A 25,554-nucleotide genomic window follows, 5' to 3' on the forward strand; every position below is an offset into this window, starting at 1 on the left:
CTGTTGGCATGATACCCAGGATTTTCTTGACTTACAAGGGTTACAAAAACATTCTAAGTCAGGACTCAAAATTATTTTTACCCAGTTATTACTAATAGATGCATTTCAAAGGCAGTATTAGACATAGTTAGATCAGTGGGTCTCAACTTTAGTACAAGTTACAGAGCTCAGCCCTACTACCCCACGCCCCAAGAGTTGCTGATATAATAGCTCTGGAGTAGGGCCCAAGAATTTGCATTTCTAACAAGTTACCTGATGAAACTGATCTGGGACCACAATTTGAGAACCACTGAGTTATGCAGTAGTTTAGGACGGATTGTACTTGACACTGATCTGCAATGCTGTCAACTCTGAGGTTTCTTTTAGACTGAAGAGAGCTATTATGTACAAGTGGGAGGCCTTGTGCCGGAGACACTCAGTCCTTCCTCACAAGGTTGTATCTGAAAACCTTTATTAGGTTCCTCATAAATGTTTGTTGGATCTCAGTGTCTTTCCTGCATATACATTAGGTCCTGATACTTAGAAATTCAAAGTATGTATCTGAGATATGTTAGATAGGAATTTAATCCGCTTGAGAAACTCTCATGGGAGGTGTGGGAAGATGAATATGAGGTAAGAGAAGGAAATATGGACCTGCCAATACATTACGGCCATGTTGTACACATGGTATTAGTCTCATTATATAAGTGAAGAAATCGATGGAGGGGGGGTTGCAGAGAGGTGCTAAAAGTGATTGGTAGGTGGTTATTATTATTTTAACATCATTACTACTACTAATAATTTATTTGTGAGTGATTTAAAGAAAGTCTAACTATATCTGATACTCCTTGACTTTTACATAAATTAATACGCTGAATATTTTCATTTTAGATTGTAAATTCAACTGTCATAAACGCTGTGCATCAAAAGTACCAAGAGACTGCCTTGGAGAGGTTACTTTCAATGGAGGTACAATTCTTTTTCTTAATTTCTGTAAAAGAGCAGAAAAGGTCATGATTGTTTGGTGTATTATCTTCAGATAAATTGTATTTTCATAATTTATTTTGTTTCTTAAAGATTTTCTTCTGATTTAATAATCAAGCAAAATACAGAGAACACTGACGGTATACATTTATTAGTAATCATGGCTTCCTCTCTTTCCTCTACCCACTGTTACTTTGTAGTCTAATACAGCCAGTGGTACTGCATATCCTCTTGCATCTTTAGACATAAAAGAACTTGTTTTAAAACGCTGCCGTTGTCTCTATTCCTTCATAGTTCTAATATTTACTAACTGCTTCCTATACCAGGCACTGTTCTAAACTCTTTAAATATATTGACAGTTCAACCTAAGAACAACCCTTTGAGGTAGGTGCTAAGAGATGAGTAAACTGAGGCATAAATACATGAAATAACTTGCCCCAGAAATATAGCCAATAGGTGGCAGAGCTGGAAGTTAAACCCATATGGTTTGGTTCCTTAGTCCCTAGTGATTAGAATATACTATACAGCCTCCCCGTCTCTTTCTCTGTCAAATAACCATTATCCATTTTCTCTTTGGGGCCTTTTTGTTTGTTTGTTTTCAAGATAATACTAAGCAAGGCAGTTAGTTACCTGTTTTTGGAAGGAAGCAGTAAGATCTCCTAACTTTTCATCATAATTTTCCTTTAACAGTTCATAGGACTAGTAACAATTTTTATATAAATAGTTCTGTAAAAGGAAAAGCAAAAAAGAAATGAAAATTAAACTCTTTGGGAGAGTTTGATTAACATTTTCTCTCGTGGCATGTTTGCTATGGTTGTTGGTTGTCTTAGTCTGTTTGTGCTGCTATAACAAAATACCATAGAAATTTATTTTTCATACTTCTGGAGACTGGGAAGTCCAAAGCACTGGCAGATTCTGTGTCTGGTGAGTGGGGGTCAATTTCCTGGTTGAAGGCACCTTGTGGTTGCATCTCACATGGTGGAACAGATGAAGGACTTCCATGGGCATATTTTATAAGAGCACCCAATCCTAAAGAGCCCACCTTCCAAAGACCCACCACCACTAATACTCTTACCTTGGGAGACCACGCCCAGCTAATTTTTATATTTTTAGTAGAGATGGGGTTTCACCATATTGGCCAGGCTGGTCTCGAACTCCTTACCTCGTGATCCACCTGCCTCTGCCTCCCAGAGTGCTAGGATTACAGGCATGAGCCATGGCCAGCCTAGCCAGGAGTTAAGATTTCTAAGGGGAACCAAACATTCAGACCATAGCACTGATTATTAACACCATTGACAGAGCATGATTAGTTTTCTCTTTTGGTTAATCTGAATTAGTATAGTTTCTCTATGACTAAAGTCTTTTCTACATTTATAGTTCACGTAATTGTGTTTTTGTGCTTTTCCAGCTTTTGATAAATGGATACAAAATACAGTTATATTTATCTTAATGTGCATTTGATTACTAGTGAGATGCTTAAACTCACTAGTAATCAAAAAATGCACCATTTTACATCAGCAGTGTGTATGAGGATTCTGATTTCTCTGCGTCCCTACTGTCACTTGTTATTGTATATCTTTTTTATTACAACCATCCTAGGTAGTGTGAAGTGGTATCTCATTCTAGTTTCCATTTGCATTACCCTGGTGGCTAATATTGAGCATCTTTTCATATGCTCATTGGCCATTTTTATATATTGTTTGAAAAAAATACCTATTCATATCCTTTGCTCATTTATTTATCTGTTTATTTTTCATTGAGTTTTAAGAATTTTTAAATACTTGGATAATAGTCCCTCATCTGGTATGTGATTTGCATATATTTTCTCCCATTCTGCGGGCTTTCTTTTAACTTCGTAAGGTGGTGGTTGTAGCACAGAAGTTTTATATTTTGATGAAGTCCAATTTATTTATTTATGTTGTCACTTACCTTTTTGGTTTATTAGGAAAGCTTTGCCTAACCCAAGGTGACAAAGATTTACTCTCATACTTTCTTCTGTGAGTTTTACAGTTTTTGTTTTTACATTGTACGTGATCCACTTTGAGTTAATTTTTTTATATGTTTTAAGGAAGGGGTACACCTTCATTCTTTTGCATGTAGAGCTTTATAGTTATCCTAGCCCCATTTACTTAAAAGACTATTTTTTGCCCATTGAATGTTCTTGACACTCTTGTCAAAAATCAGTTAACCATAATGGTGGTGGCTTATCTTCCTTTATAGTATTTGTCATATGGAAATTTCAAATTCTAATGTAATCAAATTAACTTTGTGCCTTATGATTTGTATATTTTGTATCTTCTTTAAGAAATAGTTTATCTTAGGCCAGGCGCAGTGGCTCACGCATATAATCCCATCATTTTGGGAGGCCAACGTGAGCGGATCAACTGAGGTCAGGAGTTCAAGACCAGCCTGGCCAACATGGCGAAACCCCGTCTCTACTAAAAATACAAAAATTATCTGAGCATGATGGCAGGCGCCTATAATACCAGCTACTTGGGAGGCTGAGGCCGGAGAATTGCTTGAACCAAGGAGGTGGAGGTTTCAGTGAGCTGAGATCACGCCATTGCACTCCAGCCTGAGCGACAAGAGTGGAACTGTATCTCAAAAACAAAAAGAAATACTTTATCTTAACTCATAAAGATATTTTCTTATATTTTAAGACTTTTAAAACTTTTTACACATTTAATAGACTTCTTCTATTAATGTGAAACTCTGAAATTCATTTAAAATTTTACCAGAACCTTCCAGTCTGGGAACAGATACAGATATACCAATGGATATTGACAATAATGACATAAATAGTGATAGTAGTCGGGGCTTGGATGACACAGAAGAGCCATCTCCCCCAGAAGACAAGATGTTCTTCCTGGATCCATCTGATCTTGATGTGGAAAGAGATGAAGAAGCCGTTAAAACAATCAGGTAACATATATACATATTACAAGCTACTTCCAGTTGCAAGGTCATTTCAGGATCTCATTAAGAAAAAGCCATGTCTCTTTAAGTGGGACCTTAAAAATAATTTAAAATCTAAATAAATTGTGGCTAATTCTTTTATATGCAATGTAGTATTTCTGAAATAAATTATATCACCCTTGCCATCCACTCAAGATGGGAAGGTATGAGAATCCTTGTTGTTTTTTATTTTGTTTTTGTTTTTAAAGATAAATGCTTTTTTAAGTATGGTCTACATTTAAAACCTAGTTGTGGAACAGCCACTGCAAGGTGTTAGTATTGAACTTTCAGTTAAAGCAACCCATTTTTCACACAGACAGCTTTAACTGGTAGGAGAAACAGCAATAAAGAATATACTTGTGAAAGTGTTGCACAAAAATAGTGATGATGAAGAGGGCAGTTTTATATTGCCACAGTTAATTCAAGTATTAGCATTCTGTAAAAATGTTAGACTACAAAACCATTCTAAATATGCCACTCTGTTCATAGAAATTCAATTTTTTGTAGCCTAGAGGATATACTACCTTGTAGCAAAATATCCCCATTTTGGCAGGTTTTGTTTTTCATTGGAAAAAAAGAGTTACTTAAAGAAAATGAGTCATTTATCAATCTCAGATGGCTCAGTTGTCATTTATTCTGATTGGCTTATCATCAAATAACAGTTCTTACTATCATTAGCATTATTAACAAAAATTTTGTCTACCCATTTTGGAGACTATTGCAGAACCTAGCTAGTCTACTTCATAGTTTAAAAGTATTTAACTGTTTGAGACTCAAATTTCAAAACAGTATATTTTATACATATACTCCAAATCGTAGTTACTGAGCCATGTTTCACTGCTACCTAATTTGACTCATTCCATTTTCTTAGTATCTGTAAATCATTTTCCTTTAAATATTTTCTAGTAGAAATACATTTTGCTAACAACATGATTAACTGGATTTGACATTTGAGTTATATAAACTTGCATTTTGCCTTGTTATGGATTTGCTAGTCTGCCATGCTGCCCAGGGCAGGAAAACTCTTCAGCAGCAAACCCAAATGAGACCCTCTCCTGGGCTCCAAATATTCCAGTTTGGAGGGTGCTTTCTGCTCCGCTCATTGTTTTTAATTTTTTTGTGTGACCCTTCAGAAAACATTCGTGACAAGTAAAAAGGATTTACGATATTATCTTAAAACAGAATCAATTATGTATCCTCATATAGGATTAATTTTTCTTCTTAAGCCATTGTTTATTTTACTAAAAGATTTTGAAAAAATCTAGCTCAATTATCTCTAAAAAGTCTTCATGTTTCTACAATATTTATGATTTTTTTAAACTCTACACATATTTATAAATTTTAAATATTTTGTAGTCCATCAACAAGCAATAATATTCCGCTAATGAGGGTTGTACAATCCATCAAGCACACAAAGAGGAAGAGCAGCACAATGGTGAAGGAAGGGTGGATGGTCCATTACACCAGCAGGGATAACCTGGTCAGTAATCACATACATTTCAATATGTTAATAAGACTTTGTTATGAATTTTATTTTGTACATTTGTTAAATCAAAATGATGATGAAATATATATTAAGACATTATATACACTGCAGCAGTTTATAGAAGACACAATAGTTAAATTTGTAAGGAATTTTTAAAAGGCAGAATATTTAATGTATTTACAAACTGATAGAGCAGTCGATATTCAAAAAGGATCTGGGATTGTTCCACAATAAAATAAAATTAACTCAAAACACAGTGGAGCCACAAATAAAAATAGAAGGAACTGACACTTCATCTAAAAAGTCATCTTATTACCAAAGATAGGAAGCATTTTTGTTTTTCTGTAGACTTTAACTTCCAGACTTAAGTTAAATATGCAGGTTGTTTTTTAGATCCAGCAAAGACAAGTAATGATGAAATTTTAGTAGAAAGAAAATAGATTTAAAAAATCAGCATAGTGTAATAGCTAAAAACATAGACTTTGGAGCTAGACTGCCTAAATCTCTGTAACTCGCTGTAACACTGTATGAACTTGGGAAAGTTACTTAGTTTCTTTATGCTTTAGTTTCCTGGTTTGAAACTGGCATAATAATTGTAACCACCTAATAAATCCAAAGCAGTTAATATATGAGAAGATCTTGGAACAGTGTTTGGCATACAGTAAGGCACTCATTAAATGTTAGTAGTCACTATTGTATTTTTTTAATTTGCTGAATAGATTATTGAAACAAGCTTTCTAATAAACCTTTTAAGAATAAAATGAAGTACCCATTTTTTAAATTTGCTGAACAGATTATTGAAACAAGCTTTCTAATAAACCTTTTAAGAATAAAAGGAAGTACCTAATACATTTAGGTGGCCTAAAGTTTTATATGATGATAACAGTATAGACTGCAGTGTATATGTGTTTTCTTTTATTTATAGTTCATATCCTTGAAAATGTAACTTGAAGTGGTGTGCCTACAGTTGGGAATTTAATGGTGTATCAAAGGTGCTGTTACATCAGATTAACAGAGGGAAAGATAGGTAATTCAGCAAATGGTGTTGGGATAACCATGTAGCCATTTTGAAAAAAATAAAGTTTTATATATATACCTCATACTTTACACATAATAAATCTAAATATATCAAAGATATGAATGTAAAGAAATTAAACAGTAGAAGAAACTTTGGGAGAATTATATGTTTAATAATAAAGAATAAAAGGTCAATAAATTCAATCTCACAAAAAAAAAATTATACATGGCAAAATCCAAAAGCAAAGGCAAATGAGAAACTAGGAAAAATATTTTCAACTCATTCTAAATAAGGGTTAATTCCATACAATGTGAAGAATGCCAACAAATTGATAAGAGAAAGACCATAACACAATAAGAAAATGGACAAAGAATATGAACAGAGTTACTCAGGAAATACAGACTCTTACACATAAGAGCTTGATTTCATTTATAGTAAAATAAATATTACTTTAACCTTTCACTGAAATGCCAGTTTTTTTTTCAGTATAGCAAAACTCAAAAAGTTACAAACATACTGCATTAGTGAGGGTATGAGTAAATAGGCACTCTCTTATGTTGCTGATGAGACTATAAATTGGATCAAGACTTGTGTAGAATGATATAACACTATCAGGCAGAATTACATGTGTACATGTCTGTTGACCCATCCTGATGATCTGCTACTGGCTTAGCAAATCGACTTCTAGAAATTTAACCTGTAAGTAAATTACATATTTATATGTGTGTGTATATGTGTGTAATATATATGTATTCATGTGTGCATGTATAAAATTCTCTAAAAGGATTCCCAGAAACTTACTAACATTCTTTGCCTGGAGTAAGGGTGAAAAGTAGGGATGAGTGATAGTGAGAGTGATATTTTCACCATACTTCCTTTTTATATTTTGAAAATTTTGAATCTCATGAATCTTAAACTTATTCACAAGTACAAATTTATGAATGTAAATGAAAGGAAAAGTTAGGTACAAGTACTTTGGAGAAACCATTTTTGAACTCAGAGTTTTCTCATCTTTATTTTATAGAGAAAGAGGCATTATTGGAGGCTTGACAGCAAATGTCTAACATTATTTCAGAATGAATCTGGATCAAAGTATTATAAGGTAAGTATATTACATTTTTAAAATATAAGCATTAAGATAGTGGGTTTTTTCAGATAATCATTAACTGTCATATTTGAAGATATATATAATGACTAGCTAGTATGGTTTATAGAAGTCACTGTTAGGTTCCTTGTTGAAGCAACTGTTTCCTATACCCCATTTCACTGCCCACAGCAGCTCTGCTACCAGACTGTTTGTTGTTGTTGTGTATTTATTTATTTCTGGCTTGCCTGTCAGGTTGCGGCTGCTTTCCTTCTGGATACTATGATTTAGATTAGACTGCTTAGAGTCTAATCTAATTAGACACCTAATCTAGATAAGACACCATCTAGATTAGACACCATCATTGCCTGTCCAGAAGAGGTCAGTGAGGTATTTAGTATTTCTCCCACCTTCCACCTTGCCTTGGGTTCCAATTCCCAATTGCTTGTTTTGGATCTTAATCTCCTTTTTACAGTCGTCTTTGCTTGGCCTGACTCCATGTTTTGCCACATCACAAACTGATAGCAAGCAAGATTATAATGAAGCAGTTAGGTTAGTGACAGAGAATGGGAACTAATGGCTTGCTTTGGGCAGGTGTTTTTTTTTTTTTTTTTTAAGTAAGTTTTTTTGTCTTAGGAAGTTGACTAAAAACATAATGATTGTTACAGTTAATTCCAATGGACAGAACCAGAACGGAGAAGCTTAAACAACTAAGATTCTGCTTTTTCTGTCATTATTTCTGCTTCTTACTTGCTTTGGGGCTGTATCTTGTAGACTACTGTGAAGTTGAATTAATGATGGTTGGAAGTTACAAGTGTTGGATACAGTGGCAGATTGCCCTCCTAAATCTTCTCCTTCCTTGCATCCTAATGATCTGCTACTGGCCTAGTTATCATAGTCCATGCCCTGCCTATGGCATTGCTGGACATTGCACCTCATTCAAGACAGGCCATGTCATAAGACTTGACTGTGTGTTGTGTGCCACATACTTGTGTCCTTCTTAATGGCATTTGTTGAAATACATATCTTTGGTTCTTTAGTGTATTTAAAAATAAAAACAAAGATGTATTCATATTTTCCAATGCTTAATTTTTTACTTCAGGAAATTCCACTTTCAGAAATTCTTCGCATATCTTCACCACGAGATTTCACAAACATTTCACAAGGCAGCAATCCACACTGTTTTGAAATCATCACTGATACTATGGTATACTTCGTTGGTGAGAACAATGGGGATAGCTCTCATAATCCTGTTCTTGCTGCCACTGGAGTTGGACTTGATGTAGCACAGAGCTGGGAAAAAGCAATTCGCCAAGCCCTCATGCCTGTTACTCCTCAAGCAAGTGTTTGCACTTCTCCAGGGCAAGGGAAAGATCACAGTAAGCAATAAACTTCTTAATGGCCTTTTCTCCTCTTTAGTTCTCTTACGCATTTTGTGGGTATGGTTTTGTTCCTTTGTTCATCTTAAGCTTTGTCTTTAGTAACCAATACCATTAGTTAATTATTTTATAAAATTATATTGGTTGGCCAGGCATGCTTGTAATTCCAGCACTTTGGGAGGCTGAGGGAGGCAGAACACGAGGTCAGGAAGTCAAGACCGGCCTGGCCAATATGGTGAAACCCCATCTCTACTTAAAAATACAAAAATTAGCTGGACATGATAGCATACGCCTGTAGTCCCAGCTACTTGGGAGGCTGAGGCAGAAGAATCGCTTGAACCCAGGAGGCAGAGGTTGCAGTGAGCTGAGACTGTGCCACTCCACTCCAGCCTGGACGACAGAGAGATTCCATCTCAAAAAAAAAAAAATTATATTGGTTATAGTATATATACATACATACAATGCCCAGTGCTAGGCTCCAGAGTAAGTTTTCCCACATGAAAATCCTGGCTATACCATCTGTTATATGATCTTAGGCAAGTACTTCATCGGGTTGTCAGTATTAAATGAAAGAGAACCTGTAAGATACAGAACAGTGCTTGGCATCCGTAAAGTCTCATTGGATTATGTATACTACTAGTATTAATATTTTGCTTCATAGTGGGATACAAACAAGCAATAAAATGTTATCGTTCACATCACACTCGTGAAATCTGTTAAGTTAGAAATAACTATTAAAACATACAGAAATATTTAAAAATCACTAAAACATGTTTTGCACCAACAAAATTTATATAATTAAATCTAAATTGGATAAAGTTTCAAAAGTAAACAGTTAACAATTAAAAGGTCATTATAATGCCACTTCTCCCCCATTTACATTGTGTTGCTTATGGAGACACATAACTCATTCATTTGAGAAATATATCAACAACTTTCCAAATATAATTTATTTTAGTTTAGCTATATTTTGTACAACTATTATGTAGGTCCTGAGATAAAATACACTATACATGGAGAAATCACAAAAGCTCTTTAAGGAGAGACGGGATATATAAAGGTGTTAGATGGTACCATAAAGCAGTACAGTGCAAAAGTGAGGAATACATTACTTTAAAAACTCAGAAACAGACAGGAAGAGTAAACAAGACTTCATAGTAGAAGAACCTGATTTGGACCTCAGGTAGGAATACAATAGGCAGAGCTCAATGGGAGCAGCAGAGGAGTAACAGATAGTTGAGACAAGTGTACTGAGGATCGTGACTGTGTACATGTTTGGTGTCCAGTACTGATTTTGCACTGGGATGGGAGTAGGTAGGTGGATGTTTCATAGTGGTTCTTAAGTTTTGGAGGTTTTTAGATGGAATTCTGTGTCATTCTAATTAAAGCTAAGACTTTCCTCAGAAAACAATACAGGCACTTAACATATACTTTTTAAAAGATAAATGAGGTGATTTCAGGTAATAAATGTATTAACCAAAAAAGCAACATTATAAAATTATAAAAAGGCAAGCAATTTAGAACTGTATAAAAACTCTTTGTTCCCCATCCCCACCTCTTCCATTCACCAGAAGTAGTCATAGATTTATTTTTAAGTACTGCTATCCTGCAATTCCCTTGACCCTGTTTTATTTTTTCTCCAAGAGACCGGGTCTCGCTATGTCACCCAGGTGAGAGAGCAGGGTACAAATCAGAGCTCGCTGCAACCTCAAACCCCAGGGCTCAAGGGATCCTCCTGTCTCAGCCTCCTGAGTAGTTAGGAGTACAGGTGCACACCACTATGCCTGGCTTAATTTTTAAATTTTTTGAAGAGACAGGGTGTCATGTAGCCCAGGTGTCCTCAAACTCCTGGGCTCAAGTGATCCTCTGCCTCAGCCTCCCAACACACTGGGATTACAGTGCAACTTCCCTTTTTAACTTATTAATATCATGACTAGCTTTCTGACTTTGATTATTTATAGTCCTACATCATCAATTAAACGTGTGATAGTATTCTTTTATATGGATGTATCTCATTTTATTTAACTAGTTTCCTGTTGATGGGTTGTATGTGTTGAGTTTTTTTCACGTACATAATTGTATTAACTGTGTGCTAACCTGTTTTTTAAGTTTGATATACCATAAGCATTCAAGTCAGTGAAGATTAATATTATTGTCATATACTAAATTTTACCCTTTTCTCAAATATCTTTTTTATATTTTACAGAAGATTTGTCTATGAGTATCTCTGTATCTAACTGCCAGATCCAGGAGAATGTGGTAAGTAATCGTTATAGCTAATGTGTATACTGGGTAATTAAGGAAAATAAAAGATGAAAATCTTTATTAGAGAAATTGGTTCATTGCCCAAAGTATGAGGCTAGACTTTGTGGTTTATAACTTCCCTATGGAGTTCTACTTTATAGAGGAAACTAAGGCAGTTTTTTGTTTTTTTTTCCATAAAAAAAATAATAAAGCTAACTTTTTCACTAGAAAAAGTGACATTAGAATATTACAAAGCATTAAGACTGGCTCAAAGAGAAGGCAGCCATTACTTCTTGTGCTGTCAGCAGGGGAAGCTTCCTAAAGGAAGTGCAGTTTGGAATGGATTTTTGACAGAAATGGCTAAGGGATGACGGTCAGGGAACAACCTTTCAGCAAGTACCAGGATGAACAAATAGGAAAGAAGGAAATGGACTTGTAAAGGATGGTGAATAAATTAAGTTTGGCCAGTGTAGACAGGTATGTTTAGGGTTTTATAACAGGTCAGCAACTTTTTCCATAAGCTTTTTGCAAATACCTTAGGCTTTGCAGATCATAGGTCCCCAACCTTTTTGGCACCAGAAACTGGTTTTGTGGAAGACAATTTTTCCATGGAGGTGGGGGATTGGGAGATGGTTTCAGAATGAAACTGTTCTACATCAAATCATTAGATTTTCTTCAGGAATGCACAACCTAGATCCCTCGCATGCACAGTTCACAGTAGGGTTTGTGCTCCTCTGAAAATCTAACGCCTCTGCTGATGTGGCAGTAGGCAGAGCTCGGGCGGTAATGCCTGCTCTCCTGCTGCTCACCTCCTGCTGTGCAGCCTGGTTCCTAACTGGCTGCAAACCGTTACCAGTCCATGGCCTGAGGCTTGGGGACCCTGTTGTAGACCATATACAACTATGCAACTCTGTGGTTGTGGCAAGAAAGCAGCCATAGGCAGTATATAAGTGAATGGGCATGACTGTGTTCCAATAAAACTTTATTTATGGACCCTGACATTTGAATTCCATTTAATATTTACATGTCATAGAATATTTTTTTGATTTGTCCAGTCATTTAAATACCATTTTTAGATCAGGGACCATACAAAAAGAGGCAGCAGGCTGAATTTTGCCCACAAGCCAGAGTTTGCCAACCCCCGGACTAGAAGGAAAACAAGCTAGAAAAGGAAGTCAGAAAATTTTTCATTGTTATATATAGTTTCTCAGATTAAAATCTTTATTTTCTAGATGGGATACTCAGCTGTTATAGTTCTCTAACATATAAACGTTGTTTAAGATTTCTAAGATTGCAATGAAAATTGGACTCTAGTAGTATTATTGGAGATAGAGAATTTCAGAGATACAATCTGTGAATCTCTTGTCCTAGTGGGAGGTAGAATAGATACCGTATTCTTGGGGAGAGAAGGAGGAATATCAAAAAACAGAAGAGCACAAATTTTGAATGATCCCATGGGAACTGAGGATATATCCATCCATGTCTTAGGGGGAAAAGGATTCAGAATTGGCTTTTGTTTAAAATATATATAAATACACATACATATATACACACACTTTCCTAATAGTTATTATATATACATTGGATGCCTCCTAATCTAATTAGAACCAGAGTTTGATTAGTTAAACAAAAAGTTGATTGAAGTTGAGAGGCTTATAAAAATGGTTTTTACAAACCGTAAAATTGTAATTATAACCTAACATATATACATGTGTATTCACTGGCTTTTGTGGCAGGACTGAGGCTTTGTCTCTATAAGTGTGGGTCTGCTAAGCAAAGTTCCATTTTTCTTTCATCAGTCACAACTGTAATGCAATTCTGACACTAAACATCCCATATTAGTTCTGTTAGTTCTGACAGCAGCAAATACTACAAAAAAGAAAAAAATGGAATGGAAGAGGGGGAAGAGCAGTGAGGAAAGATGGAGGAGATTTGAGTTACAGACTTTCTTATGTATTCTTTTCATCAGTCTCTCAAAGTCAGACTAATCCCAGTCATATGAACTTCTGAATTTTTCTTTCAAAAATCAAAAGTGCAAATCTCTTTAAAGGTAAAATAGGCAAAACTTCATTTCTAATTTTTTTAGGTAAATTTACTTTTATAAATCACTACTTAATAAATAGAAGATTTTTTTAATTCAAAGCATATTTTTCCTGAAAGTCTTAAACACATTATACTTGCACATTAATAGCCATAGTGTAAAATTTGGGCTTAACCCCTTATAGAACATAGAGAGCCTATGTTTTCATAAAATAGTTTGCACTTATTGTAAATTAATTGCTTCTAACATAAATAATGTATTTAAGTATTTGAATGACGAAAGTGATGCTGACATTGTTTTATATAAATAAATAATACTGGCCAGGCATGGTGGCTCAAGCCTGTAATCCCAGCATTTGGGAGGCCGAGGTGGGTGGATCATGAGGTCAAGAGCTCAAGACCATCTTGGTCAACATGGTGAGACCCCGTCTCTACTAAAAATACAAAAAATTAGCTGGGCATGGTGGCACGTGCTTGTAATCCTGGCTACTCAGGAGGCTGAGGCAGGAGAATTGCCTGAACCCAGGAGCCGAAGGTTGCGGTGAGCCGAGATCGTGCCATTGCACTCCAGCCTGGGTCACAAGAGCAAAACTCGGTCTCAAAAAAAAAAAAAAAAAGAAAGAAATAATACTAACTGCTTACTTTATCCTACCAGGATATCAGTACTGTTTACCAGATCTTTGCAGATGAGGTGCTTGGTTCAGGCCAGTTTGGCATTGTTTATGGAGGTAAGCAACTATAGCCGTTTGCATATTGTACATACATCTGCCAGCTATTTTGTCATCTCACAGTTTTGTCCAGTGGCCTTTTTTTTTAAAGGCTGACTTGTATCTTTCAGCTAAATCCTTCTCACTGTAACTTGAATATTCATTCCTTAATTTCATTGCAAACTTTAAAAAGTAACAAAGAATCAGAAAATTTTACAATGATTTTTATCTCTTCTTGTAGCTCACACATACAGATGTTCATTGGAGGCAGCAGGGAGATGGTTTGAAGTTTATGTTGGGCTGGGTAGGCTTATTCACTGAAGAATATTCCCTACTAGTTTTCCAACACAAATGGCACCATTTGTCTACTCTTGGCATGATTCTTCTATCAAATCTGAAAATCTGAACCTGTAATCCAACTCTATGATTTAGGATATTAATGAAGTCATTTAACCTCACTATGTCTCAACATCTTCAACTGTTTAATGGAGCTAATAAAACCTGACCTGTGTAGCTTATAGGGCTTAAATATTAATTAAACCTAATATATGTAAATTTATTAAGGTACAAAAGAAATGTTAAACTCTTGTTATCCCTTGCTAAGGCTTGGTACAGTAGTTGCCTAGTTGGCTCTTCTGCCTCCCATCTTGCCTTCTTTTCATACAACTCTTGGAGTGAATATTACAGAATAGGTATAAGATAACTAGTTAATTTGAATTAATAAATGAGGGAATGACTATTTATTATGGACTTCTACCTTATAGATTTTTACATCTAGATTCTAGAACATAGAGACACCCAGAGTTTATGAGTACATGGTTAAATCACTCTGGGCTGAATCGTTGGATCTAGAATAAAATTGATTCATTTGTACAATATTTCCATCTTGACAGAGTCTCTGAAGGACTAGGTCTGGATACTTAACTACCATTTTTTTTTCGGTATATAAAGTATTTATTAACAGACAAGGCCTACAGACTTATTTCTTCTTGGATAAAAATATGGAACACTTCACGAATTTGCGAGTCATCCTTGCGCAGGAGCCATGCTAATCTTTTCTGTATCGTTCCAATTTTAGTATATGTGCTGCCGAAGCGAGCACTTAACTACCATTTATTTAACAAGGTAGATTACTTTTCAGCAACAAGTTCGTTCAAATTTTCTCCTGCTTAGATAATGCAGCTGGCTTTATTAGGGGCAAATATGTATGGAAGAGAAAACAATTTTTTCTTAGGTGACTGGAGTATTGAGAAAGAACAAAAATGATCCAAAAAGAAAATTCAAGAGTAAATACATATGAATTTCAGTCTGTGGACAACTCCCTAATAAAGCTGTCAGTTTGCTTCACTCTTTCCTATTCTTTTTTTCTTAATAGGAAAACATAGAAAGACTGGGAGGGATGTGGCTATTAAAGTAATTGATAAGATGAGATTCCCCACAAAACAAGAAAGTCAACTCCGAAATGAAGTGGCTATTTTACAGGTAAAAAAAAAAAAAAGTGGTTTATTAAAGAGGTTGGTAAGAATCTGAATTAACTGCTTCTCTTTTTTTTTTTAAGAAGGCAAAATTAGATTATGGTAATATAGGTATTATAGGGACTGCCAATATCTTGCTTTATGGTAGTAGTTTTAGAACATATTTTTGTGAGTAAAATCTTTTTTAAAAAAGTAAAATTTCATTCTTAATTCATCATTCCAGGAGCTCAAAATACTTTGAATACTTTGCCACATTTTGTTAAGAAGTCATTGTTAAACCCATCCAGTTTTCATGGGAGACATGCTTGATTATCACAGCAATTACTGTGCAAGTAAAGATTGCTTAAAAATTATGTACCTTTTAACAGCATTTATTTCATTAATTAAAAACTATTTAATTTTATAATGGCTTAGTCAATTGCGGCATATTTTAAAGATACATTGGCAATTATTTCAATTCCATAAATTACTGTGTGTTTTTCATCTAACATTTTTACCCCTTGGGGGGGGTCATCTAGAGGACTAAAATTTAACTTGATCCTTGGATCATTTTCTGAATATTATATAAATAATTTACAATATGCAAATATCTGTTTGTTGTATAGCTTTTGCGTATTATTAAATAAATCATGCTCCTATAATAGTTAACGTTGGCCGGGCACAGTGGCACATGCCTGTAATCCCAGCACTTAGGGAGGCCGAGGCAGGTGGATCACCTGAGGTCAGGAGTTCGAGACCAGCCTGACCAACATGGTGAAACCCCATCTCTGCTAAATACAAAAAAATTAGCTGGGCATGGTGACGCATGCCTGTAATCTGAGCTACTTGGGAGGCTGCGACAGGAGAATCACTTGTACCTGGGAGGTGGAGGTTGCAGTGAGCTAAGATCGCACCATTGCACTCCAGCCTGGGCAACTAGAGTGAAACTCTGTCTCAAAAAAAATAAAAATAAAAAATGGTTAATGCTGTCAGAGCCCCATTTGCTTTGGATGAAATTCAGGAAGACACAGCCTCCTTCTTACCGTGAAGAAGGTAAGAAACGTAAATGATTTGTTTTACATTTATTATGTTACTGGTTACTAGTAGTAATATTTGCCTCACTTTTTCAGAGGCATGATAATCAAAAAGCTTGTGGTCAGTTAGGTACTTGCGGTCACATCAAGACTGTCTCCTCCTATAAAGCTACCTTTAAATAGAATATTAATAGTATTCATACTCTGTTGAATATGAACAGTATGAATATGTTGTCAGGTATTTTTGCATATCTGATTTTGGAATCTTCATTGTCCAATTAGTGTGCAAAACAATAAAAATTAAGGATATATTTCTATGGATTGATTTCTTCTTGATCACAAACACAGCTCTAAATAAGCACTGAACCTTTTTTCCTCTGTTATCAGCTTTGGATCATAATAACTAAATTTAGGAATAACCAGCTAATGCACAGTGTGAAAAACTTCATTATTATATCATTTTGGTTATTTTTATCAGTATTGCCCAAACTGGGAATAGATTGTAGGATATCTCTAAGTATGCTATTTCATACTAAATTTAATACAAGACTATCTTTGTTATTATAGATTCTCTTCAAACTGCTTATGTAAGATATTTATACTTTTATATTTGGCTTTCCTTGTGTTGGCATTTATACTTACGTACTTTTTCTCAACATCACCCAGCAGGAAGGCAGAGTTTGAGTGTACGTCTGTCTCCGAACCACATGTACTTTCTACTTTACATCATTGGACCGACCCACTGTGTGTGTGTGTGTGATGAACTGTAGCTAACTTTGTATATGAATATTATCATTTGCACAGAATATTGATATTCTAGATTATTAGTACAATCTGAATTCATGTAGGAAATACACTTTTTTAAAGGAACTTTTTAAAAATCAGTACCTCATTTACTCAAATTAGTTTCATAAGATTTAGTTATGTGAGCATCACAACAGCTAAACTTTTTCACATGGGTTGAAAATAACCTACAGTGTTAAATGCACTCACACCACCTTTTGCCTCTCCTCTTCCCCATCCAACTGTATCATCTTTCCTTTTCCATCTTTGCCCCATGTCATTCTTGTCTGTAGTCCTCCCTCATCACACAGGCCTGAAAGGCTGTCTGAACTCCTGTAGTTCTTCCTGGTGTTGATAGCTTTACCTGCATCCCTAGTGGCATCCATAGCTTTTCTGTCCCATGCCCACATATTTAGAGAAAGGACAGGGTAAAGATTGAGCATATTATTATTATTATTAAGACTACAGCTTTGGCCTTTCCAGTGGCAAGGAAGAAAAATCACAGGATCATTGATTTAAAGGTGACCTTACAGCTTATCCAGGAGCATCCAACCTCTTTAGAGCTCCTGGTGACAGGCTTTGTATTTCTGTTTAACAGAAATGAGCAATCCCACTTTTAGATACCTATGATTATTCTTTATGAAAATGAGTCAAAATCACTTGAAAAAGATTCCACTGCTAACAATATACACAACAAATTTGAGTCTTTTTTTTTTTTTTTTTCCAAAAATAGCCATGTTGACTTTCTTGCTATTTCTCAAACATGCCAGACATGCTTTTGTCTCAAAAGGTTTTGCATTAGCTGTTTCCTCTGCCTGGAATGCTTTCTCCCTCAGATATCTCCATGACATACTCCCTTGTCTCCTTCAAGATTTTGTCCAAATATCATTTCCTCAATGAAGCCTCCACATTCTATTCAGCATTAAACCTACTCTCCCACCCCTTCACTCCCCTACCTTAACTCTTTTTCTTTTCTCCATGGCACTTAGCACCTTCATACAAGGTAATTTACTAGTTTATTTCCCATTGTCTGTCTCACCTTGCTATAATTTATAAGCTCCGTGAGACAAGGGATCTTTGTGAGTTTTGTTTAATGATGAATTCAAAATACCTACATGGTACTGGGTACATGGCAAATTCTTATTTAATATTGAATAAATAAATTATGTGGGAAATCACAACACATTGTTAGATTGGAAAAAAGTTTGGAATGACTCCATTTGTGTTTACTTTTTAAAGTAATGTGTACATTACATATGTCTATATACAATTAATATACAGAAAAAGCCATACCTATGTAAACTGTCAGCATCACCACATCTAGGGAGCATGTTGTAGAGCAGGAAATAAATTGGGGAAGGGAGGTTCTTTTGTTTCCTAGATTATACGGTAATGTAAAATGTTTCTTTTGTTATTGCCTGAAGAGGGCAGTAGAGTAATGGGAGAAAAGGTGTGTTCTTATAAGTACTTATGCAATTGGAAAACGTTATCAGAAACCTAAAGGGAAATTTCTGGTTTGAACATTGTGATGTAAGTTCAGCATTTTCCCCTTCTCATCTTTGAAATAACCCCAAAGCTACCAAAAAAAAAAAATTAACAGAAGTGAGCATACTTTAACAAAATAGAAGGGAATTCAGACCTGTAAAATAATGCAGAGGGTATCCAGCAACAGGGAAATTAAGCAGACGTGTGTATTCAGGAAGAAGCACTACAGTAAGAACTGTTTTTGCCGGTTCTTTATGAAATCTGTAGCCCTGATAGCCTCCAAAGGTCCCTTCTCCAAACAAAAAGCCAATTGAGGGTCACGATCTGATAAGATTTAACTCAAGGGAAAACACATTAAATGAAATGAAAGGCCACTTTAACAGTGGAAGAGTACAAGTCACACTACACCAAGTAACAGCATAAACATTTATAAGAAAAACTAAAAGCAAGGAGAAACAGACAAGCACATCAGTAGTCCATGAGAGATGGAGTAGACAAAAATAAGAACATACAACGTAGGGCCGGGCGCGGTGGCTCACCCCTATAATCCCAGCACTTTGGGAGGCCAAGGCAGTGGATCACGAAGTCAAGAGATCGAGACCATCCTGGTCAATGAGATGAAACCCCGTCTCTACTAAAAATACAAAAATTAGCTGGGCATGGTGGTACATGCCTGTAGTCCCAGCTACTCGGGAGGCTGAGGCAGGAGAATTGCTTGAACCCAGAAGGCGGAGGTTGCAGTGAGCCGAGATCGTGCCATTGCACTCCAGTCTGGGTAACAACAGCGAAACTCCGTCTCAAAAAAAAAAAAAAAAACATACAAGGTCTAAACAGAGTAAGATAGATCTAACCAGATTATACTCAACTCTACCCTAAAAACAAAGAATGCCTCATTAATTCAACAAAGCAGTAGTATAAGCAGTATTCTTTGATCTTAATGCATTAAAAATCAGAAAACAAAAAGCTTCTACAACATGAAAACTTTAAAATATTAATTTTGAATCAAAGAGCAAAATCAAAATTTCAGAATATTTAGAAAACCATGAAAATACCATATATATCAGAACCTTTGTACTGTCTTTCAGAATAACCTTTATAACCTCAAATATTAAGCAAGAAAGAATGAAAATAAATGAATTAAGAATCCAACTCAAGGAGTTTGAAAAATGAACAATAAAATAAACCTAAGGAAAGCAGAAAGGATTAACAGAGATCAAAAATGAAAATTAATAAATACAGAAAAGAAATAATAAAGCCAAAGCTCATTCGCTGTGTGGGGGAAGGGAGGAGGTATGTAAAAGTAAAATGGCCAACCTAAGCAAAGAAGAAAATACAAAATGATCTTAGGGAAAGAACCACAAATACAGGGAGTGGGGAAAGGAATCTTATGATACTTTGCTCATCTTTATCAGGAAACCTGGAGAAAATTCTCTGTGAAAGTATAATTTACTAAAACATACTCCAGAAGAAATAGAAAATTTAAACAAATAGAGGAATTTCTTAAGGGAGGAGAATAATGTTACAGCATACTTCTATTTTTGTTTGTCCACATGTGTTTTTAAAGGAGGGCAAAGGAGAAAAGCAATTTAAGAGCTGGACAACTATGGCAGAGCAAGACAGCCACATTCGTACCTCTGTTGATAAAAGTTACAATATTCTGAATCTTACACTGCTTATTGCCATTGTCACACCCCACCATGGGTTATTTCAGTTTCATTTATCTACTATAAAATTTTGTAATTTTTAATTTTACTACTTGGAAAATGCAGATATTGAGCTAAAATAACTAAAACAATCTGTGCCTCAGAATTTATTAAACAATGGAGTAAAATATACACAGTATTACAATATAGTGGAATAAGTACTGCTGCATATATATAAGACAATGGAAACTACTGGAGTAGTCCCAGAGAGAGAATGTGGGCTAAAATGAAGGCTTCAAAAACATTTTAGAGGTGGAACTCAGCCTTACATAGGCCAAAAAAGTGTTAGTCCCCTTAGCATATTCAAGTAGCCATATTAAGGAAAAAAAACTTAAGAAAAATGTACAGATGCTCCTCAATTTAAGACGGGGTCCTATCTTCCATAAACCCTTCTTAAGTTGGAGAATAAGTAGATAAAAAATACCTACTGAACACAGCTTAGCCCCACATAGCCTACTTTAAGCACAGTCACTTACATTGGCGTACAGTTAGGCAAAATCATCTAACACATAGCCTATTTTACACTAATGTGTTGAATATCATGTAATTTGTGAATACTATACTCAAAAAATGGAATGGTTGTGCAGGTATTCAAAATGTGGAATGAATGATACCACTTTTGTACCACTGTAAAGTTGAGAAATTGTAAGGCGAACCATCATAAGTTGGGGACCATCCATATTTTTATGAATAAAGAATAAAAATAAGCACTTGGTTTATTCTGTAGAACATATTTAAGATTAAATCAAAAGAATGAAACCAGATTATTGAAGATCTCAAAATATAGACAAAGGAATTTAGATTTATGTACAGAAATAAAGAGCCATTGAAGGTGTTTAAGCAAGGCTGACTTGATGAATTTGTTTTAGAGGAAGGATTTTCTGCAATAGAAGAGAAGATAATTGCTTTTTTATAAGCATAAACAGTATGGCATTCATCTTTGTGTATCTCCAACCCTTGTAACCTAGTTTTCATCAAGAAACATGGTAGAGAGATGTAGAGCCTAAAAAGAGGAAATTGTTTTTACAATATGAGAATAAAGACTTAGATAAATAACTATCTTAGAAATAAAACTTTCTTAAGCAAAGACCTGCACAAATACAGCCCCTAAGAGCCAAATATTTCTATATAATTGACTAAAAATTTATGAGCAGTTGGTGCCTATTCAAGGATAGCATGAAATTAGAGCAGTGTCAGATTTTTCAAATGAGAAGGAAGGAAGAGTAGTAGTAATGGACAAAAATGATCATATAATCAAATTAGGAGAACATTCTCTCCCCTCAATGCGCCTACTCTCCAGTACACAACTTGAAGAATCAAAACCTAAGAATTCTCTCAGCCTGTTTCTTTCTATGCTATGTATTTCAGACAATCATAGTACATCTGAATATTTGCTTAGTAAAACTGTTTCTCCGCTTAAGTTGGTCATATAAATATCCTGCGACCTCTCTTCAGAATTTGCACCATCCTGGAATTGTAAACCTGGAATGTATGTTTGAAACCCCAGAACGAGTCTTTGTAGTAATGGAAAAGCTGCATGGAGATATGTTGGAAATGATTCTATCCAGTGAGAAAAGTCGGCTTCCAGAACGAATTACTAAATTCATGGTCACACAGGTATTTTAACTCTTTTTTTCCCCCACTTTGGAAACTAGAGAGTAAAAACTTTTTTTTTTTTTTGGGGACAAGAGTCTCACTTTGTCAGTACAGTGGTGTACTCTCAGCTCACTGCAACCTCTGCTTCTTGGGTTCAAGTGATTCTCATGCCTCAGCCTCCCAAGTAGCTAGGATTGCAGGCACATGCCACCACGCCTGGCTAATTTTTGTATTTCTAGTAGAGATGGGGTTGTACCATGTTGGCCAGGCTGGTCTCAAACTCTTGGCTGTCCTCAAGTGGTCCACCTGCCTAGGACTCCCAAAGTGCTGGGATTATAGGCATGAGCCACTGCACTCAGCTAAAAACTAAAATAACTAAATAACAGTGCTTTTACATGTTGAGTGACTGTGGGAATTGTTAACCTTGAGAAGCAGAGTGACACACTTTTAGCTAAGTCTTGAACTATAGTGGAGTTTTCAAAATATACCATACAAAGAGTCACACTGAGGTTTAACTGTGTTTCCCAGACATTGAAAAAAAAATCTTTTTTCATAACAGATACTTGTTGCTTTGAGGAATCTGCATTTTAAGAATATTGTGCACTGTGATTTAAAGCCAGAAAATGTGCTGCTTGCATCAGCAGAGCCATTTCCTCAGGTGAGATATTCTCCAGAGCCTTTTAAATGATTCTGGCAACATTTTCAAAGTACCCCCATAATAAAAGGCAGTGTACTAAGTACTGTTGGTTCAAAGTGCATACCATCTTACAGAAATAGTTTTTAGCCTGCAACTACCAGTGAGGATCAATAACTAAATGAATTCAGATGTCATTTTTTTAATAATCATATATAATCATTTGGTTATTTAATTTCAGATGTTATTTGTTACATTGTTTATATTCAAGACTTTTTAGATTTAACCACAACTGAAGGAATAACTGCACATAGATTCTGCAGTTCACCTCTCCCCAGGGGCTGGGAATGAAGTGAGCAAGAATCAACCTTGGCTGTTGGTCCTTGGTACTTAGGATGAATTACTCATAAATAAAACAAATGGGGTGTTACGAGAAATGAAAGATAGATATTTGGTAGAGGCAGGCAGCCAACTCCCTTTCCTGTTTAGAGTATTGTATTTCAAACATTTCACCAAAACCTACATAAGAATAACATTTCTCATCACCACACTTGATGGCATCATCGTTCTGTGTCCTGGCTACATGTAACACTCTTTGATTCTTCTTAATTCAGTTGAGTTTTTTTTTCCAAGTGTTCATCTTGATCCACTAAATTTATTTCACGACCTATGAAATGGATAACCTAAATTTTAAAACCATCCTGAGAAATAAATGGTGGTGGTAGCGCCCTGCAGCCATTTTCCATGATTGGCATGGATGAGTCCTCCAATCAGCTCTAATATCTGTTGGCAAACTATTGTTTATGTACATTTGAAACATGTACATTTGGACAAATGGCAAGACTAAGGACATCAGATAGCTGTTTCATTTGGTAAATACAACTCATTATCTTCTCAAATAAAAAAATAAATTAAAAATAGTTCAGCTTTTAATTAAAGTAATCTCATTCTTTTATGTTTATGTGGTTAAAAGTGATTCCCTATTATTGTGAAGTCACAAGGGTCGCCTAATAGTCAGTGCAATGTTTTAAATAAACTGCTTCCATATATTATCTCACTTGATACTTTAAAATAGTATAGGCAAAAGATGCACACTCTTACAGGTAACATTAAAATTCCCACTTTCTGACCTCTACTTTAGTGATCTACAGTGTTCCAATGAGGAGCAAAGGGAAAATAATGTTATTTACTTGATACTCTCTTTATTATGCTTGTTAGCCATGGTTCCACTTCTTTAATCAGTTGCCAAACTTTCAAGTCATCTTTACCATATCAAGATGGTAGCTGAAATCTGGCATTTAACAACAAAAAGCATTTGTGTTTCTTCAGGCTCAGTACTCATACTCTTCAAAGACACTCAAGCAGCAGCCAGATTCAATAATGACATTGAGCAAATATTCATAAAAACATGTGTCAGGGTCCACTTCCCAGAAATGGCAGCATTTGAATATAACTTCACTTCTGTGTTTTCTGGGCACTGTTTGTATCACTGTTTTCTAGAGGCTAAATCTCTTTCCTCTCAATTTATATTAATGCTTTTCTGAAGACATTTTATAAGTCAGAGCATTTCCTCCAGGAAGTACCCAGCATTTGCTTGTTCAGCATGGATGCAGTCATTAATCCCCCAAATCTGAGCCTCTAGAAGAATCTGGGCAGCAAGATAAGTGTTCTGAGTTCTGCCAAGCTCATCAACTTCTAGAACTCTCTCCCAAGAGGATATGGTAGTGACTATGGCTACCTCTTTACATATAACTTTTTTCATATCTAAACATCTAACTAGAAATAATTTGTTCCATAGTCATAGAAAAGTGTTGCTGTTACTCACTGGGGCAGTTTCCAGCATTATTCCACTGATGTCCAAAATTAAAAGTTTCCTTTAATACACCTCAGTTTTATTTATTTGCCAATTTATAGCATCCTTAGGAAAAGAGATTCTAGGATTAAGCAAAACAAGGAATGTTTTTAAATACTGTAATTTATTTTTCATTCATTCAGCAAACATTGAGGATCTTTATGCGTCTAGGCACTGTGAGGCCACTAAGGGTTCAGAAATTAAACAATCCCTGCTGTCAGATGATGGAAGATTGATCTTACAAGACAAATGATAGAGATCAGCACCTTCCATTTCATAAGAAATCAGAACACTTAAAACACCAGTCTGGTATTTGGTATTCTAGAAGCTAGAACTCAAAAAATTTTTTGAAATGTGCACTAGGAAAGCTCTTCATACTGTGTCAGTCAGGATCTCAGGGCTATAAATGTGTCTGCCTTTTGGGAAAAGAATCACAATTTCCCTATCTGTGATTCTTTAATACTCGTAATCAGTAGAGCTGGCAAGTATGTTTAAATGATACATACAGTCTCATATTTAGGGACCAGTTAGGTAATTATGTAACACTATAATACAAAATTAACATCATCCTTCAATTTCCAGGTGAAGCTATGTGATTTTGGATTTGCACGCATCATTGGTGAAAAGTCATTCAGGAGATCTGTGGTAGGAACTCCAGCATACTTAGCCCCTGAAGTTCTCCGGAGCAAAGGTTACAACCGTTCTCTAGATATGTGGTCAGTGGGAGTCATCATCTATGTGAGCCTCAGTGGCACATTTCCTTTTAATGAGGATGAAGATATAAATGACCAGATCCAAAATGCTGCATTTATGTACCCACCAAATCCATGGAAAGAAATTTCTGGTGAAGGTAGAAAAAAAAATTGTTACGTTTTGGCCATATGTTTTAAGTCTAAAAATCTTTCTGATCCCAAATCAGTCTGTCACTTGCAACTTGTCTTCTTAATAAATCTCCCATTCATATTCCAGATTCAACTAGTTACCAGTTTTTTGAGTACTCTTCCTTTTACACTTTTATCTTTGTCATATGTATAGTTCCCAGGCATAGCACTACATAGGCTCCAATGGCCTCATTCTCAAACCACTAAAATACCTTTTTAACTCTTACCTATTAAACTCTTTTTTGGTCCTTCCCAG

General features: G+C 35.4%; 2 protein-coding genes and 1 non-coding gene across 18 annotated transcripts in view; 1 reads left to right on the forward strand and 2 right to left on the reverse strand.

Annotated features, from left to right (window-relative positions):
- Positions 1-25,554, forward strand: part of PRKD3 (protein kinase D3) — a 73,549-nt gene that overhangs the window by 42,039 nt on the left and 5,956 nt on the right. For 5 of the 10 annotated variants that reach the window (XM_078349483.1, XM_035272792.3, XM_078349484.1 and 2 more), the window contains 11 exons: positions 871-948; positions 3,702-3,885; positions 5,275-5,398; positions 7,447-7,524; positions 8,609-8,885; positions 11,092-11,144; positions 13,825-13,897; positions 15,252-15,358; positions 21,704-21,952; positions 22,491-22,589; positions 25,000-25,267. In XM_078349483.1, coding sequence (XP_078205609.1) covers positions 871-948; positions 3,702-3,885; positions 5,275-5,398; positions 7,447-7,524; positions 8,609-8,885; positions 11,092-11,144; positions 13,825-13,897; positions 15,252-15,358; positions 21,704-21,952; positions 22,491-22,589; positions 25,000-25,267 — 1,590 coding nt within the window. The remainder of the gene's footprint in view (positions 1-870; positions 949-3,701; positions 3,886-5,274; positions 5,399-7,446; positions 7,525-8,608; positions 8,886-11,091; positions 11,145-13,824; positions 13,898-15,251; positions 15,359-21,703; positions 21,953-22,490; positions 22,590-24,999; positions 25,268-25,554) is intronic. The other 5 variants (XM_078349485.1, XM_035272795.3, XM_035272796.3 and 2 more) reach the window with 1 other exon arrangement.
- Positions 6,574-25,554, reverse strand: part of NDUFAF7 (NADH:ubiquinone oxidoreductase complex assembly factor 7) — a 42,399-nt gene continuing 23,418 nt past the window's right edge. For 4 of the 7 annotated variants that reach the window (XM_035272803.3, XM_035272801.3, XM_035272800.3 and 1 more), the window contains one exon: positions 6,574-9,297. The gene's annotated coding sequence lies outside the window, so the exon portion shown is untranslated. Of the gene's footprint in view, positions 9,464-23,750; positions 25,259-25,554 lie in introns of those variants that run through there. The other 3 variants (XM_078349487.1, XM_078349488.1, XM_078349486.1) reach the window with 3 other exon arrangements.
- Positions 14,872-14,978, reverse strand: LOC118147494 (U6 spliceosomal RNA). Its single transcript, XR_004733951.1, has one exon. It is a non-coding gene; the product is annotated as a U6 spliceosomal RNA (small nuclear RNA).

This window comes from Callithrix jacchus, chromosome 14, assembly GCF_049354715.1.
Source record: "Callithrix jacchus isolate 240 chromosome 14, calJac240_pri, whole genome shotgun sequence".
NCBI lineage: Eukaryota > Metazoa > Chordata > Mammalia > Primates > Cebidae > Callithrix > Callithrix jacchus.